Source organism: Olea europaea, chromosome 13 (assembly GCF_002742605.1).
Source record: "Olea europaea var. sylvestris chromosome 13, O_europaea_v1, whole genome shotgun sequence".
In the NCBI taxonomy this organism is placed as follows: domain Eukaryota; kingdom Viridiplantae; phylum Streptophyta; class Magnoliopsida; order Lamiales; family Oleaceae; genus Olea; species Olea europaea.
Window position 1 is genome coordinate 20242908 of NC_036249.1, and position 19770 is coordinate 20262677.

The 19770-nt window shown below is 36.2% G+C and overlaps 2 protein-coding genes across 2 annotated transcripts in view; one reads left to right on the forward strand and one right to left on the reverse strand.

Annotated features, from left to right (window-relative positions):
- Nucleotides 1–592: 592 nt before the first annotated feature.
- Nucleotides 593–1099, reverse strand: LOC111408528. Its single transcript, XM_023038274.1, has one exon. It carries the CDS (start codon nt 1097–1099, stop codon nt 593–595), a length of 507 nt encoding a protein of 168 aa, XP_022894042.1.
- Nucleotides 1100–8681: 7582 nt separating this feature from the next.
- Nucleotides 8682–19770, forward strand: part of LOC111407821 (mitochondrial-processing peptidase subunit alpha-like) — a 22074-nt gene continuing 10985 nt past the window's right edge. Inside the window, exons 1-3 of the mRNA XM_023037509.1 lie at nt 8682–8688; nt 13078–13082; nt 13359–13365. The gene's annotated coding sequence lies outside the window, so the exon portion shown is untranslated. The remainder of the gene's footprint in view (nt 8689–13077; nt 13083–13358; nt 13366–19770) is intronic.

A 19770-nucleotide genomic window follows, 5' to 3' on the forward strand; every position in this document is an offset into this window, starting at 1 on the left:
TCCTCCAATTCATTTAACGAATTAGCAATGATAATCGGAAGCATAGATGACTCTCCTAAATAAACATATCTCAAATGAGATGGAAGAGCCTTCAAATCAAGTATAGGTGCCTGCTGAAGAGATGGCAGTGGTGGTGAAGAGCTCTTTTCCAAGTCCTCATAATTTGGTGCTCTCTTATAAGACTGAGAAGGTGTAGCCTCCAAATAGTGTACCATATGCTCAACTTCAGGATCTTCCTCTTTGATAGCCGAAGGACAAACAAGACATGTTTCTAGAGGATCCTTGAAAGCTTGTAAAAAGACTCGGCAACCACATGATCAACAACATCTACTCGAAGACATGAATCAGATTCCGATGGATACTTGATGGCCTTCAAGATATTGAATATAACTTTTTCATCTTGGAGTCTTAGAATGAGCTGTCCCTCTTGCACATCAATCAAAGCTCGATCGGTGGCAAGAAATGGTCGTCCTAAAATAATAGGGATGTCATGATTCTCTTCCATGTCAAGAATTATGAAATCGGCTGGAAATATGAATTTGTCCACCTTGACCAATGCATTCTCAATGACACCCCGAGGATATTTAATTGATCAATCAGCCAATTGTAATGATATAGTTGTGGTCTTGGCTTCTCCCAATCTCAGCTTCCTAAAAATAGACAAAGGCATCAAATTAATACTAGCGCCAAGATCACATAAAGCTTTACTAAAATTCAAATCTCCAATAGTGCATGGAATAATAAAACTTCCTGGATCTTTGATTTTCGGTGGTAGCTTATTTTGAAGGATAGCACTACACTCTTCCGTTAGCATTACCGTCTCATGTTCTTTGAGTTTCCTTTTGTTTGAAAGAATGTCCTTCTTAAATTTGACATAACTCAACATTTGACCTAATGCATCGGCAAACAAAATGTTTATGTGTAGCTTCTTGAATACCTCTAAAAAATTTCCAAATTGAACTTCCAATTTCTGTTTGTGAAGCCTTTGTGGAAATGGAATAGGAGGCACATAGGCTTTGACCGGTATTGGAGCCTTTGATGTTGATGGCTCCGATTCTTCTTCAATTAGTGTCTCATCCTTTGGATCAGGTTCTTGCATAATCCTTTCTTCTTTAATAAGTACCTTGCCCGTTTGACCCTTACGGCATGTCACCGTGATTTTGGGCAATTGCACACCACTTCTAGTGGTAATAGCTTGTACATTCTCCCTTGGATTTGTTTCGGTGTTGCTAGGCAATGCCCCCTATTGCCTTTCGGAGATAAACTTGACAATTTGACCCACTTGATGTTCCAAGTTTTTCAAAGAGGAATCATTGCGTTCTTGATATTGCAATTGATGGTTTGCCAACTTAACAATAGCCTCTTCCCAACCTTCTTTTTTCTCTTGTGGCATCGAGTTGAGCACATTTGGATTATTTCCACAAGAAAAGTTCGGATGATTTTGCCAATCGAGGTTAGAAGTTTGCGAATAAGGATTGTACCCTTGGTATTGATAGTTTTGAATATATGCCACTTGCTCGGCAGATGCTGAACCACTACCTATCAATGGACAACTCAGGCTTGGGTGATTTGCTCCACAAATATCACAAATAGGTGGATTGTACTATATGAGCGGGATGAGAGCTCGAGGTAGATGTAGAAAGTCCTTCTACCTTCTTTGCTAGTGAGTCGATCTTTGCTATAACCATTGAGAAAGTTTCACCATCTCGAACTCTACCAACCCCTCTTTGTGAACCTCTATCCGACCACATAGCACTTTGTTCACTCATGACCTTAAATAGATCATATGCTTCTCGAATACTCTTCTTCTTAATTGAGCCATTAGATAATGAATCCAAATTTGAACGGCAAGAAGGAGTCAACCCGGCATAAAAATAATTCACTTGTTACCCCATTGTGATTCCATGATTTGGACATGTTCGAAGCATATCCTTGAACCTCTCCCAAGCCTCGTGAAAGCTCTCAAATTCGGATTGTTGGAAAGTGGTTATGTCATGCTTGAGTTTGGCTACTCGGGTGGGTGGAAAGAATTTGGTCGTGAATTTTTGAATAAATTCCAACCAACTATTTATATTTCCGAGCGATAGAGTCTCAAGCCAGTCCCTTGCCTTGTCCTTCAATGTGTGAACAAATAACCTCATCCGGATCGCCTCCACATTTACGCCTTCATATTTAAAATTTTCAACATTCTCTATGAATCGTGCAACATGTGAGTGAGGATTTTCATCAATCCTTCCGTAGAATGGAATGGTATTGGAGAACAAACTAATAACATCCGGACGAAGTTGAAAGTTTGGATGTCCATATGGAGGGTAGACAATACTTGATTCATTCTCTACTACAGGTGGGTTCATGAAGTCCCCAAATAGCATATCTTCCTCATTTACAATAGGCTCTAGAGCTCTACCCGCTTGGTTACCCAAACCCGATGGAATGCCACCTCAAGGAACATTTTCCGATTGAGCATTATGTTCCAAATTACCTCCTTGGTGTGCTATCTCAATCAATTGTTGCCTTCTCAATTCCCTTTGTTCCCGTCGCCTTCTTCGAAAAGTTTTTTCAATATCCGGATCAAGCTCGAAAAGATCAAAACTTCTCGAACGAAGCATGCACCAACAAAGACCTAAGGAAATATAAATTAAAAGTTAATTACACAATAAATATATAAAAGCTATGCAAAAGAAAAGAGAACGAAACTTGTAAAAATTAGAATCAACAAAAGATGATAATTGAAATAAAACATTCGCCGACAACAGCGCCAAAAATTTGTTCGCTAAAATACTACCGCAAGTGCGCGGGTCGCGTTCAAGTAATAAAGTAGACATTTTAAGTCCGGATTGTCGATCCTTCGAGGAATGTTGACTTTAAATTACACAATTTTAATCAATTTAATTCTAACAATGAAAATAAACAAACACACAATAAGAGATTTGATCTAAGAAAAATACGAAAAAATCTACAAACTAAGAAAGTCTTGGGAATTTTGGAAGAAAATGTGGTTGGGATTCATGGTTTCGCTTAACTGTCACCTAATTAATTTCTTCACATGCCAATTAACGAATACTCATTTACGATGTTAGACCCAATTTTTCAATTTTAGCTAATTACCTCTCTCGAGTGAAATTAACCCTAATTGATTGGTTTAACCTACTATATTTCTATGTCGATTACAACCAAACAACCTCATTAAATTGTTATGAAAATAGCTCATTGGGTCACCTAGGGCTAGAGGTATATATCTATCCTCTACACAAACCTAAGGTTTCTACCATTTGATCTAAAATGTACAATCTTCTCTCGAACAATGTATACTTCACGAAACATACTCATTCATTGGCCACATAAATGAAAATGCAATAAATGCAATAATAGAAATACATGGAAATGGGCAATTTAATATCAAATAGCAAATATTGAAAATCAATTAAACCTAGGTCAAGCTACTACCATAAATCCCAACAAAATACTTAGCCCATGTTAAATAAATGATAATCAAGGAGAATACTCATCCAATGTATTACAAGTATGGCTAAATAATGGAGAAAATACAAAGATATAGATAAAACTCTTTTTTGAAGCATGAACTTGATTCCCCAAGAGTTTTGCCAAATCCTTGATGTCTTCTCCTTTGTGTTCTAAATTTAGCACCCAAAATACCAAGAAAAAGAAAGGAAAAAAAGAAAAGAAAAGAAAATGAGAAAAATGAAGAAGCAAAATCGTCCAGTAGAAGATGAAAAATGAAGTTGCGTCCAGAATGAAGATGCTGTTTTTTAACATTAAAACCTAAGGAAAATTGCGATCTTGGTCCCTCAAGTTTTGAAAATAAGACAAAATGGTCCCCAAGATTCTTTTTCAATAATATAAAATGCTGCAGCACCCAAGAATCTGTCCAGCAACCAAAATACAGAATTTTTGTCAATTTACAGCTCCATCCCTAGGATAATTGCGCATCAGGTCCCTCAACTTTGATCTTGTACAATTTGGTCCCTAGATTTTGACTTTTCTTTCAATTATGCCCTCCATAGATTGCACCCCAAGGTTCTTCGCTTTTTGACTTTTTTTGCCTTGGCGCAAAGTCACAAATGTTGTACGCTTTTAGTCCATTTTTCCTTCTTTTTCCTTGTTCTCTTTACTTGAGTAATTTTTAGCGTACAAAAGTGAATATTACACAATTGTGAGTAGAATTTCATTCATTTAATTAATAATTATATCAAATTAAGTGCCCAATAAGTGTGCAAAAATACACTTATCAAACATTATTTATCGAATCGACATTTTTCACTCAATGATATCTGATAATGGACGATAGTTTGATAACAAGAAAGTCAGAGATTTATACAAGGTACTATGAATTAAAAAGCAGTTCTCCATTCCTACCATTCTCAGGCTAATAGGTAAGTAGAAGTCGTCAACAAAACCATCAAATACACCCTAAAAATGAAGTTGGATGCCTCGAAAGGAGCGTGGGATTATGAGTTACCTCGGGTCCTATGAACCATTCAATATGCTGGCAGGACTGCAATAGGAGAAACTCCTTTCTTCATGGCTTATGGAGCAAAAGCTATGAGCCCAATTGAAGTAGGTTTACTCTCTCCTTGTCACTTATAGTTCAATGAAACACCCAATGACGAGTTGAGAAGGTGCAAGCTCAATTTTCTCTATAAAAGGATGAACGAATCCCAAATAAAATTAGCTATCTACCAACAAAACTACAATTCCGAGATCAAGAAGAATTCATTTCGTATAAACAATCTAGTTCCGCGAAGGGTATTCCTCTCCTCTAAAGAGTCACGGAGTAGGGATTTTTGGTCTCAAATGGGAGGGACCTTACCGTATCAAAAAAGAGCTATGGCCTGATGCCTATAGATCGAAAATTTGGATGAAAATCTATAACTTTATCCTTGGAATGCACAACAAAAATAGCCTCATCTTATTCAAAAAAATGTGTATGTCCTCCATTGACAAAAGTCGTGGGAGAAGTCTTTACCTGGATGAACCATCTACCAGGCAGGGAAGCATGGTCACACCAAAGAGGACCACATCCATTTTCGCCGAAGTGGATAGCACATGCCTTCCATTGACAAAAGATGTAGGGAAAGTCTCTACATAGATGAGCCATTCAATCCCTTGATGAGGAAAGATAAAGTCGAAACATAGGCAAAGCCCTATTAAAGGTAAAACTTTTTTTGAAAGGAGTCTTATTATAGGACATAGCATGTAGGAAGCATTAATATGTCAAAAAGCAATAATATTGAAATGAAGTTCAATAAAATTTCATGAATGTAAGAGAAGGATTCGTTTTATTAAAAATTCATAATTACAATGGGACTAAAGCTATTTACAACGAAAGTAAGAAAATTAAAGGCCCAATAGCTAAACAGGTGAGGAAGGAGGAGAAGCACCAACGAAAAGAATGATGGCATTGGGGTCGACTACTTCAGAAGTCACATTGTCCCCAGCCGTATCATCTTCAAGCTCTATTATATGGCTGCCCTTCGTTGGAGTCTCAGACTTTCCATTTTCTCCCTCTTCATAGAATTTTGACCTTAGTTTGGCGGTGTTGAAAGTCGAGTGTATCTCAATCATTCCGTCAACTTGAAATACGTAAACCTCCTCCAATATTTGGCGAAACGTTGGTACTCCTCAGCTAAATGAAAGCTAGCAATATACTGCTTCGCAACATCTTTGCTAGTCGATTAGGCTTTCCCAAGCTCACTCTACCTCTTCAGTAAGTCTAGCAACTCTGTAGTCAAGCTCCTTTACCCATTGTTTGAGTACAACATTTTCTTTATTTGACATTTTCAAGGCCTCAGCAGCCAATTTTTGGTGTGCATTAGAAATCTCCACTCATTTGGTCGAGGAAGCCAATTCACATTGGGGTAAGTCAACTTCATTCTTCAAATTTTCAATTTCTGCCAAAGCAGAAGCAAGCTTCATGATTTCTCGACCTGTTGCCTCTTTACGGCCTCAGCATCGGCTTAGCTTTCTTAGCCTCTTCCTCGATTTGGAAAGTCTTGATGGAAAACTCTTTGTTCCTTTTTCTGAAGGTTTTATAGAGGATTTCAGCCTCTTGGCCATCCCAAATGCCCTCTCTATTTTGTTCACCATTGTAGCAATGATGTTGGTCGAATTGCTGGACCTAGCGAATGTCTTCCATCTACCCTTCTAATACTTATAGAACAATACAATAGCCATCTGAACTTCTAGAGGTAGCATGAAATCTCCAGAGCTAGTTCATTGCTTCTTTTTAAAAAAGAGTGCTTCGTCCAGAGAAGTGCCACATCCAAAATTGTTGAGATGTCGCTCGATATCCTCCCTTTCTTTGAAGACCCCTGCCTTGTAGGCTCCATCAATAAGGGCCTTTTTGCCCCTTCTAACTGTAGCAATGGATATTCCTATTAACTTATCCCCGTAGGGACTTTAGATCAAGGGGAGAGATTGACTATGGACCTCCTCTTCCCAGTGGTAGAGTATTTAAACTTCTTCTTGGAAACCTCCTTTATCTTGTTCTTCCCTTTGTCCTTGGAAAGGGTCGTCCCTCACCTTCATGGTCAGTAGCTTCCTTGCTAACCCTTTCCACTTTATCCTTTATCTACTTGGCAATAGCAGATGAGGGCTTGAACCCCTTCTTATGTCTAGAACATGGTACTTCCATTTTTAAAATTTTCTGCAAAGGTAAAACATTATCAGCATGAATTATAGCCTATATCTAGTAAGAAAAACATGATATCTTATCTCTTCGGGCCATCAATCCGAACTCCTCGAAAAATTGATGAGCAACTATCAACCGTTCAAATTTTTTAGAGGATAGGGGATGAAGGTAGATTCCACAATTCCCAACTCTGCCTCGATCAACTTGAAACGATCAATCGACCCCGTAACACATTAAAAGTCGAAATCAATTCAATTCGAAATTACCTTGGGAGTAGAAGTAGTAAAGAAGAAGAAGAGATAATTTGCTCCAAATTGAAAACATGCTATAACCATAAAGGTATGAGTACGACAACTACTAGAGGTCAAGTTCATGTGAAAGGTGTAATATTTGGAATGGTTGGAAAATGTTGTATCACTAAAGATGTTCAATAGGGAATAGAGAATTTATATAGATTACAAATATTTGAATAAAGCATGCACTAAAGATTCCTATCTATCCTGCAAATAGATCATTTCATAAATGCCACCACTGAACATGAAAAGCTCAGTTTCTTCCATGCTTTTTATTTATTTATTTATTTATTATTTTTTTTTTCAATACCATCAAATACCTATGGCAGAGACTGATCTAGAAAAGACCTTTTTTTTATTAGGGACATGGGAATGTTTTGTCACACTACTATACCTTTCAGCTTAAAGAACGTAGGTACTACGTACTAAAGAATGGTTAATTGGGTCTTTGATGGTCTCATTTGTTGGAATTTGAAAGCTTACATAATGACATGATGGTGGAAAATAGAGCAACAAGGGATCATATGGCTAACCTCTATGAGGTATTCGAAATTACCTTGGGAGTAAAAGTAGTAAAGAAGAAGAAGAAGAGATAATTTGCTCCAAATTGAAAACATGCTATAACCATAAAGGTATGAGTACGACAACTACTAGAGGTCAAGTTCATGTGAGAGGTGTAATATTTGGAATGGTTGGAAAATGTTGTATCACTAAAGATGTTCAATAGGGAATAAAGAATTTATATAGATTACAAATATTTGAATAAAGCATGCACTAAAGATTCCTATCTATCCTGCAAATAGATCATTTCATAAATGCCACCACTGAACATGAAAAGCTCAGTTTCTTCCATGCTTTTTATTTATTTATTTATTTATTATTTTTTTTTTCAATACCATCAAATACCTATGGCAGAGACTGATCTAGAAAAGACCTTTTTTTATTAGGGACATGGGAATGTTTTGTCACACTACTATACCTTTCAGCTTAAAGAACGTAGGTACTACGTACTAAAGAATGGTTAATTGGGTCTTTGATGGTCTCATTTGTTGGAATTTGAAAGCTTACATAATGACATGATGGTGGAAAATAGAGCAACAAGGGATCATATGGCTAACCTCTATGAGGTATTCGATGTTGTCTAGATGCACAGGTGAAATGTAATCTCAAAAATATGAATTAGGACATCTGAAGGTAAATTTCAAGGGTTTATGATATCTCATCAAAGGATTATAGTCAGCCCCTACAAAATACAAGTACTTCTTGACATGAAAAATCTAGCTACCAAGAAGGAAGTTAAATGATTGATCAAGAGGGTAGCAGTTCTCAACCCCTTTATGTCTTGATATGTAGATAAGTGCTACCATTTTTTTCAAAACAGTCGGGGGATCCATGGTTTTACATGGATGAAGGAATATGAAGAATCATTTGAATATTTGAATCAGCCCCTATAGAACCACTAGTGTTAACGCGACCCAACTCTGTGATAAATTTTATCTTTGCCTAACTGTGTTAGTTCATGTCGTTAGTGTGGTCTTGCTGAAAGATCTTCAAAAGGGAAAAATCAGTGTATTATATGAGCCAAGTGCTAAGAGAGATAGAAGTTAACTACAACATAGAAGAGCAATTGTTTTGGCATTTAAAGTAGTTATCAAAAAGCTAAGATAATATTTCCAAGCTCACCACTTATAAGTAATGACCAACCAGCCTTTGAAGCTAGTGCTGTATAGGCTGAAACATCAGGTAGCTTCTGAAGTAAGTCATCGAGTTGAATGAAGTTGACATTGACTTCAAATTGCAAATGGCTATAGAAGGACATGCATTGGCAGATTTTATTATAGAACTCACCTTTCCCACGAGCCCATTAGTTGGTGAAGTAGCAACTTTAGTTATTTATGTAGATTGGTCAGAAGGCTCAGGGTCAGTGTCTTACTTATGAGCCCGGGGGTCAAAGAAATTGAGTATTCTCTTTGCTTTGAGTTCTATGATGGTAACAAAAACACAAGTATGATGAAGTGATCCTAAAGTTAAATTTGGCTGTACAATGGCCTTTGCAAAAATATTAGGGTGATAAAGGCTTTGCCTTTAATGCTTTAAAGTAATGCTCTTGTTGACCGACGATAAAATTGTAGGTATATATTAGAGAATAAAATCAAACCGAAAGCCTGTGTATTCACAGTTTCCTTAAATCGAATTCGCCGCCTCACCGGAGTGCAAGAGGTTTTGATCGCTGTTCGATTCCCAGGATACAATCGGTTGTCGGTTCACGCTGCACTATGTTAACCGCTTGCGAAGTAGCTATGATATACTCTATCTTACAAAGAAATTATAAGCATAAAGAAGAACTTGAAAGTGAGAAAAAGAAGATTGTTGCTGAGAGGAAGAAGATTGCATTTTACTTGTGATTTTCCAACCTAGAGAGACTCCTATTTATACCAATGGAGGAAAAGCTAGCTTATTAATCAAGGAGTTAAACCATTCATTGATAAAGGAGTTAAAAACATGAAGGGACTTGAGTTACAACATATGAAGAGACTTCTATTCAATATTTTTCATTACTTCTATTCAATATTTTTCATTCAAGTCTAACAATCCCCCACATGAATTAAAAATGGAAACTAAGACTCAAGAGGAAAGAGAGAGTAAAACGAATCAATCCTGCATAGGATAGGTAGCATTTAGCTTTGAACCTTCCCTTGTGAAACCTATCGGGAATTACTAGCAAACCAGTGGATCTCATGCCTTGAACTGTTTCACCATTTGTGTAAACTAAGACAATAGATCTCACACAGGACCATTCTAGTCACAGCATAGTTCTTCCCGTTGTGTTCGTTTTGGCCATGAACACGTCACTTGGTTCTGCAAGTGTTTTTTCAAGGATGTAGCCTTGCCAATCCTTATAGAAGCGGCCCCACTTCACACTCACATAGGTGACCTCTTAACTCAGTTTTTCACAACAACGCTTAATGGTCATTAAAAGCATAGCTTAACTTGCATCTTCGAATCACTATGAGCACCATAGGAATGAGCAGAAGGAGAACATTCTCAGTGATTTACACAGATATACATGTTAGTTGTCCCTTTGAACCTAGATCCTGGGGTCTCCATTCAGCTAGGTTGGGTTTCCACCATGATACCTTTCAACGTCATAGGCTGCAAGCCCATTCCCTTCGATGCTTTTACAACTAGCTCTCGAGTTAGCCCTTTGGTTAGCGGATCCGCAATATTATCCTTTGACTTCACGTAGTCCAAAGTGATAATATCTTGTGAGAGTAGTTGTCAAATGGTATTGTGTCGTCTTCGAATATGGCGAGACTTACCATTATACATATTGCTTTGTGTCCTGCCAATTGTTGATTGATTATTGCAATAAACACAAATTGCAGGCACAGGTTTTAACCATCTTGGAATATCCTCAACAAATTGGCGAAGCCACTCTACTTCTTCAATTGCTTTGTCCAAAGCGATGAACTCTGATTCCATTGTAGATCTTGTGATGCAAGTTTGTTTGGACGATTTCTAAGAGACAGCTGCACCACCAAGAGTGAAGACATAACCACTAGTAGACTTGGTATCTGACATATCTGATATCCAATTTGCATCAGCATACCCTTTGATTACTGCAGGGTATCTAGAATAGTGCAGTCCAAAATCACGAGTGTGCCTTAAATAATGTAGCACCCTAAAAATGGCTTTCCAGTGGACAGCACCTGGGTTACTCGTGTAGCGACTCAATCTGCTAACTGAGTATGCTATATCCGATCTCGTACAAGTCATTAAATATATTAAACTCCCAATTATCCGAGAATATTCTAACTGTGATACACCATCACCAGTGTTCTTGGATAAGTGGAGACTCAAATCCACTGGAGTCCTGACCACACTGGTATCTGACTTGTTAAACTTATCTAGTATCTTATCAATGTAATAAGATTGAGATAACACAAGTCCATTTGGTGTTCGAGTAATTTTTACTCCCAAAATGACATTCTCCGATAGGGTCCATTCAAGAAAGGATCATATATTTTGGGTAAGTATTCTTTTGTAGTATTGTTATTACACAACCTAGTCTGCGAGACCCATATATTTCATGTCAAACTTTGAGTTTAACATATTCTTAGTGGCTTTGATAATCTTGTCAGAGCTACCGGCAATGAGAATGTCGTCGACGTATAGACATAGTATGACATATCCATCATTAGTGTCTTTGACATATACACACTTGTCGCACTCGTTGATTCTAAAACCACTAGAAAGTATAGCATTATCAAATTTCTCATGCCATTGCTTCGGTGCTTGCTTCAAACCATACAATGATTTAACTAGTCTACAGACTTTCTCTTCTTGAACTAGAGCTGTAAACCTCTCTGGTTGCTCCATGTAGATTTCTTCATTCAAATCTCCATTTAGGAAAGCTGTTTTTACATCCATCTAATGTATTTCCAGATTTCACAAGGCCGCAATAGCAATTATCATCCGGATAGAAGTTATTCTCGACACAGGAGAATAAGTATCAAAGTAATCTAAGCCTTCCTTTTACTTATAACCTTTGATTACTAGCCGAGTTTTATATTTATCAATGGAGCCGTCCGCTTTCATCTTCTTCTTGAAGATCCACTTGTAGCCCAAAGGCTTACAGCTCGGTGGAAGATCTACTAACTCTCAAGTATGATTCTGTAGAATGAAATCGATTTTACTTTTGATGGCTTCTTTCCACAAATGACCATCTGGAGAAGATATAGCCTCTTTATAGCTTTGAGGATCATTCTCCATCAAATATGTGAGAAAATCAGGGCCAAACGTCTTAGAAGTTTTGGTCCTTTTGGTCCGTCTAGACTCATTCTCACCTTCTTCAACTGGATCTTTACTGCTGTCAGAAGCAGAAGATTCCATTGTCCATTTAATAGGAGTTAACTATTTAAGAGACTTACAAGGAAATATATTTTTAAAGAATTTTGCATTCCTAACTCCATAATCGTGTTCGGATAATGCACAAGGAACCTATATGCACTACTATTTTGTGTATAACCAATAAACACACAATCAACTGTCTTAGGTCCAATCTTGACCTTCTTAGGAGGAGGCACCACAACTTTAACAAGACACCCCCACATTCGTAAGTATTTATATGAGGGTGTCCGATTTGTCCAAAGTTCATACGGAGTCTTATCCATATTCTTTCTTAACACTTTATTCAAGATGTAATTTGCGAAAAGAATAGCTTCTCCCCACATGTTCTGTGGTAATCCAGAACTAATCAACATAGCATTCATCATTTCCTTTAAAGTTCTATTCTTACGCTCAGCAATTTCGTTCTGCTGAGGTGAATAAGGTGCAGTAGTTTGGTGAATTATTCCATGTTTAGCACAAAATTCACCAAACGGTGATTCATATTCACTACCACGATCACTCTGTAGCACCTTTATTTTCTTACTAAGTTGATTTTCAACTTCATTCTTATAAAGAATGAATTTATTGATAGCTTCGTCTTTGCTTTTAAGCAAGTACACATAACAATATCTCGTGCTATCGTCGACAAAAGTAATAAAATACTTATTACCGCCTCGTGTTTGGACAGATTTCAAGTCACATAGATCACTGTGGACTAGTCCCAATGGCTCGATACTTCTTTCAATACTATGAAACGAAAACCTAGTAAGCTTAGATTCAACACATGTTTCACATTTATGATTTGAATCAATTTGAAACCTAGGCAAGTAATTTAGTTTGCTTAATCTACGTAAAGCATTGTAATTTATGTGACCTAATCTACCATGCCACAGATTAGGAGACTCAAGCAAGTAAATAGAAGGAGTTTTCTTATTACTCATAACAGTTGGGGTTACAGCAATTACATTCAATTTAAACAGGTCATCAGTTATATAGCCTTTCCCAACATAAACTCCTATTTTGGTAATCACCAGCTTATCCACCTCAAAGACCATACGAAACCCATTCTTGCTCAGAAGAGACCCAGATTCTTGCGAATCTCTAGCACGTACAGCACATTAGTCAGAGTAAGCTCTTTGTCAGATGTCATCTTTAGGATCACCTTGCCTTTACCAAGCACTTCAGAAGTTGCAGAGTTTCCCATGAACAACTTTTCACCATTTGTAATTGGTGCAAAAGTAGTGAACATGCTCCTGTTGGAGTAGACATGGCAAGTGGCCCCAGTGTCCAACCACCACTCCTTTGGGTTAGACCCCACCAGGTTAACCTCACTAATCACCGCCGTGAGATTTAGCTCAGACATTTCATCTGAGAGATGATCTCTCTCATTTCCAACCATATTAGCCTGAGGACGCTGCTTATTATCCCTTCGAGACTGACGGCAGTCTGCTGATCGATGCCCAATTTTGTCACAATTGAAGCACTTTCCATTGAACTGGAACTTAGGTTTCTTTCCTACCCCACCTGCAGGCTTCAACTGAGACCCTTTCATAGCCTGTTTTTTATCTTTTCGATTTTCGTTACCCCGTTTGGTTTTAAAGGAGTGAACTTTCTTAGTACCAGAACTTTGGCCGTACTCCAATACATTAGTCTTCTCAGAGTAAAAATTCTCTGACTTACGTTCAACCCGTTTGTTATCCTCTTCAATGCGCAGCTTGATAATTAAATTCTTGAAAGACATCTCTTTCCTTTTATGCTACAAATAGCTTTTGAAAGCCTTCCACTGAAGAGGTAGCTTGTGAATAGCAGTAGCCACCTGTAGAGATTTTGACATGATCAGACCCTCAGCATGAATTTCTTGCAAAAGCACTTGATACTCCTGCACTTGGCTCACCACTGAACGTGAATCAACCATTTCGAAGTCCATACATTGACTGGCTAAGAATTTCTTAAATTCAGCATCCTCGGTCTTGTATTTCTTTTCTAAGGACTCCCAGAGCTCTTTAACAGACTTCTTTACCACATATACGTGATACAGAGAATTTTGTAGGCCATCCAAGACATAGTTGCTGCACAAAAAATCAGTACTTTTCCAAGTGTCCCAAGCTGCAGGCCTATGCACATTAGTGTCGCTTTCAGCCACGATAGGGGCATCCTCAATGAGGAAACGTGCAAGGCCCAACGTAGTGAGATAGAAAATCATCTTATTCTGCCATGTCTTAAAATCAGTACCAGCAAACTTATCCGATCGAATTGCATGATTCACCGAAAATGGAGCCGAAAACGATGGCAAAGGTGCCGAAGCTGCAGCCTTAGGCATTGGCAAAGGTATTGTGCCAAACTGGATTGCCGAGGCCGCAGCCGAAGGCAAGGTTGGGTTCACTCCAACATGAGGAATCCCGCCTCCAATTATCCCGTCAATGGGAGAAATGTGAGTCGTGGTCTCCATAGGGTTAACAACGGTCATCGCAGGATTTAGTACACCGGTACCGACAGTGTTGCTTCCGTTGTTCACATCGTTATTTTCATGTGACGCCATTGAACCGGAACAAGCAACAAATAATTTAGAATAATTATAAGTTTGTAAAGTTGTATATAAATTCAAGATCAAGTTATCTGTTCAGAAAATAAAACTGCAGAGTTGAAAAACATATTATTTTGTTAAATTATTAACAACTTAACAATCATTTAAAATGAATTAGAAATCATGCAAAAACCATGAACTGGAAATATTGACAAAAACTAATGAACAAAATTTGATTTATTAAAGCCAATTCGATTTAAGCTTGTAGGTATATATTAGAGAATCAAATCAAACCGAAGGCCTATGTATTCACAGTTTCCTTAAATCGAATTCGTCGCCTCACCGGAGTGCAAGAGGTTTTGATCGGTGTTTGATTCCCAGAATACAATTGGTTGTTGGTTCGCGCTACACTACGTTAACCGTCTGCGAACTAGTTGTGATCTACTCTATCTCACAAAAAAATTATAAGTACAAGGAAGAACTTGAAAGTGAGAAAAAGAAGATTGTTGCTTAGAGGAAGAAGCTTGCATTTCACTTGTGATTTTCCAATCTAGAGAGACTCCTATTTATACCAATAGAGGAAAAGCTAGTTCATTAATCAAGGAGTTAAACCATTCATTGATAAAGGAGTTAAAAACATGAAGGGACTTGAGTTACAACACATGAAGAGACTTCTATTCAATATTTTTCATTCAATTCTAACAAAAATAAGATGCCAAATAGTGCGTAAAAAGAATGCAATACCTATTAGAGGTTCGATAACTTGATCCACCAGTTGGACGAACTATAATCCCCATCCATGGAGTATGCTCATTTATTAGTAGGGTATGGACATCTTGGGCCTGCTACCACTTACCAGAGGCCAAAGTAAGTTCTTTCTTGTTGTTATTCACTATTTTCATGAAGTGGATTAAAATAATTTCATGGCTACTATTAAGAAAAATATTTTCTTCTACTTTGGAACGTTGCGGGTGATCATCCCTAATGATGGAGTAGTTTGATAATCATTCAAGAGCTTTTCTGACAGCTACAAGTTACTGGCTAATCTAGTAGCCCATCATCAAAGTGAAGGACGACGGAAGTAACTAATCATTTAAAAAAAATGACAAGGGAAGGGAAAAAATGTGCGGTTTAGAATTTTTAAAAAATAAAATAAAATTACATATACACTATATATTTTCTAAAATTACACTATATAAAATTACACACACACACACATACACACTGTATATATAGTGTATATGTAATTTTATTTTTTAAAATTTTTTCTAAACCGCTAAATAATAAACTCTAAAGCTCGGGTTGGATTTTTTTAAAAACTTCGACGAAAATCATCCACAGACCAAAATTGTACTTCTGATAACGTCTAAAACTAATATTTAAAAAAAAATATAACACGTACCCAAAACTCTCAAGCAAGCCTTAAATGTTAAAAAATATAAAGAGAGATGACCTGGTCCTTCTTCAACTTTGTTTAATTAATAACGTTATCTAGCAATAATGGTGTTGAACACCAGTTTAGGTGTCATTATATCATACGTTCGATTAAATGGGTTATAACTCATTATATTCAATTGAACATGTAACTTAAAATCATGTATGGATAATGCTACTTGAAAATAACGGCGGTAATGTAATGATTTACATACAGGTGAAGTGTCAAAAAAATGGAGAATATTTTTTTTTTATTTAGTTGAAGAAATTCTAATACAATCATATCTCATATGTAAACCGTCATGTATATGTAGCACTACTAAACATGTATTGTCACTTAAATCAATGTTAAAAACCAATAGTTCTAAATATCATTACTGTTGTTCAAGCCCTTGTTTGGGCTTCATTAAAAACGTATTTTAGGAAAAAAAATTCATTTTTGAATAGTAATATATTAAAAAATGTGTAATTAAAAACGAGAAATAATTTTAAATTTATATGTAATATTATTTTATTAAAAATGTGCCATTAAAAAAAATGTATTGTTGGAGTATGAAGCCCAAAAACATGGACTGATTTTCCAACAAACCACTTTGGACTAGGGATATCAACGAGTCAAGTCGAGCCGACTCGCGAGCCAAAACTCCCGACTCGAGCTTTTGTTGCTCAGCCAAAAACTTAAGGCTCAAGCTGAGTTGAGCCAACTCAATTTTTTTAGGGGAATTTGGCCAGATGACCCACTTGGACAATAATTTTGGACAAATAGCCTTTGACCATCATTAAAATGGAATTAAAAAATTTAAAATGTTTTAATTGATAAAATGACAAAATTGTCCTTCAATTTATATCAAATTATTCACCCAACTTCTTTCATTTCACCTTCTTCTTTCTTCTTCCCTTTTCCTGTGAAACCCTATTCCCCAAACTTGAATTCCAAACCCATCTTCTTCACCTTAATTTTCACTATATTTCAATATTACAAAAAACTTTTCTTTGACTCTAGTTTATTTCACATTACTTTACCTTCTCTTTGGTACAAGTTAAGACAACAAAAAAGGTAATTTTTTCTACGATTTTTTTTCTTTTTTGTTATTTTAAAATGTGATTTTGTGCTTCCATTACTATAGTTTTATAATAAAAATTTGTAAAAATTGCATTTTTTTTATGATTTCGTGATTTATTTGTATATTTAGTTTAGTTTTAGCTGAGTTTTTTTAATGTGAATGGATTTTTGATACATTTGGGGTTTTGAAGATGATGGGTTAAAAAAAAATTCATTTACTGGCATTGCTATAAATCGAAATTGTGATATGTAAATGTGCTTGTTCTTTGATATGCCTTGAAACTTAGAGAGTTGCATTAAGAATAATTTGATTTAAATAATTCGGCATTTTTAGGAAAATTCTTTATATTATGTTTTACTGTAATTCCTATTTTATGTGAGTTCTATTATTAAACTTTACACTTGTTGATTTCAGAATTTTTTCATATTATATTTTGCCTATTTTTACCACAGTGCCCTTATTTGTAGATTGGAACTTCACCTACTAAATAATGTATATAAGTTTGCAATTTAAAAGGTTGTGTTTCCCCTTGACTTTATTGAATCATTTTATTCTTTAGTTGCGTAAACGTTGTATCATTACGCTTACATTGATTATTACTTGATTTGACTTTGATTTACCTGTTGTTCCAAGAAAGAGAACTAGCATTGAAATCGTTTAAAAGTGGAAACACACTAATTTTGGTTGTGACAGATATGGCAGGTCATGGCCTTGATATTCCCTACATTGCTCACGTATCAACAAAGCCACCAGCTGATTTGATAAGCCAATCAAGAGGTACCCATTGGCTGATTTGGTTTACAAGTCGAGCTCCATATAGAGGTAAAAGTAGACGTGGTGTGGGCATTTTGGTGGTCGTGATTTTAGAAGTGATAACTCTTATACTCGGAGTGGGGAAAGCACATATTAGTACAGTGGTAGTGGTTGAAATAATGTTAATTATAGTGGTGGGGGGGTATGATTCTAGTGTAACTAGAGCTTAGGATTAGCGTTTTACAGTACCCCTCAAAATTATTTTGTTTCAATGTATATATATTTTTCACTCGAGTTTGAGAATTTTGATATTTTGAAGAATGTAAAAAAGTTGTAGATTACATTTGAAAATGCGCATATCAATAGGATGACTTTATTCCGGGGGATGAATTTTTTCTGTAGGATATGTTTGTCTTTTGTTAAATATTGACGTGTATCTTTATTGTGTTATGTCTCAAAAAAAGACATAAGTGTCATTTCTAGACTTATAAGTGTATATGAGAACGGCACAAGTGACATTGCATAAATTATAAACTTTTATTAAAACAATACAAGTGAACGACACAAGTAGCGTTATAAAGACAAAAACATGTTCATAAGAACGGCACAAGTGTCGTTACCGCTTATAAAACGACTCTTGTGCCGTTACTGGATTGAGATAAAATATTAAAACGGTGTAACAGTCGTTATGTTTAAACTAGTCGCTATCATGTGCGCTGCACGAATTTTGTATTTATTATATTTTTATTAGTGTATGAATTTTGATTTTTTTGGAAAGTTTTAGAAGCAATATCTAAAAATATTTTCATAATATAAGAAAATAATTATAAATTATTTTTACAATTGTATAGCAGTATGTTATCTAGAAAAATATGCTTGTATATTTCATGTTTGAATAAGAAATATACAAACTATTTTGTTTGTATTCTTTGATAGTGTTGATATGATTGAATTGAATGTGAAGATTATATTTTTAAATTTTATACATTTATAACAAATTATAAATCCATAAATGCAGTTTACCGTATATGTTGCCTACCGTATTTGTAGCATACCGTATTTGTAAACAACTTACTGTATTTGCAATTTACCGTATTTACAGTCTACCGTATTTGCAAACAACTTACCGTATTTGCAGCCTACCGTATTTGCAAACAACTTACCGTATTTTTACATTACCGTATTTTTATCTTACCGTATACGCTGCCTACCGTATTTACATCTTACCATATTTGCAAACAACTTACCATATTTTCACCTTACCATATATGTTGCCTACGGTATTTGCAACTTACCGTATATGCTGCCTACCGTATTTGCAGTGTATTTTTATATAACGATTTTTGCACTTACAAATATCGAGAGTGCAGAACACCGTATATTCACTTACCAAACCGAATTTCAAAAAAAAATTCAGATTTTTATTTTTTCAATATAAGCATAAAATAAATATTTTTCAATAGAAGGTCCGATCTTTGAGGTCGACGCGGAGGAAATGAAGCGAAAAATGGGATAAATCAACAGAACGACATAAGTGTCGTTCTGTCAATAAACACGAGTTTGAACAGCCACGAGGTTTTCGGGCCCCCTATATTCGAGAAGTTGAATTCATTTGAGTCCCGAGATGGACATGTCGCTCACATAATTTGGGAGATACCTTCATAACTTTGATTTTCTAACGAATGTGGATGGTGACTTGTGATTTCACTGAAATCCATACCAATTCTCCCGTTATCCGTCACGTAATCAATAATTCTGACTTTCTAAAGTTAGGATGTCCAATCTTTGAGTTTGACGCGTAGGAAATGAAGCAAAAAATGGGAGAAATCAACAGAACGACACAAGTGTTGTTAAACGACACTTGTGTCGTTCTGTCAATAAACACGAGTTTGAGCAGTCACGAGCCTTCCAAGCCCTTGTATATCGACAAGTTGAACTCGTTTGAGTCGCTAGGTAGACATTTCGATCACATAATTTGAGAGATACACTCATTACTTTGGTTTTCTAACGAATGTGGATGGTGACTTGTGATTTCACCGAAATTCATGCCAATTCCCCATTATCCGATACGTAATCAATAATTCTGACTTTCTTAAATTAGGAGGTCCGATCTTTGAGGTCGACGCGGAGGAAAGGAATCGAAAAATGGTAGAAATCAAT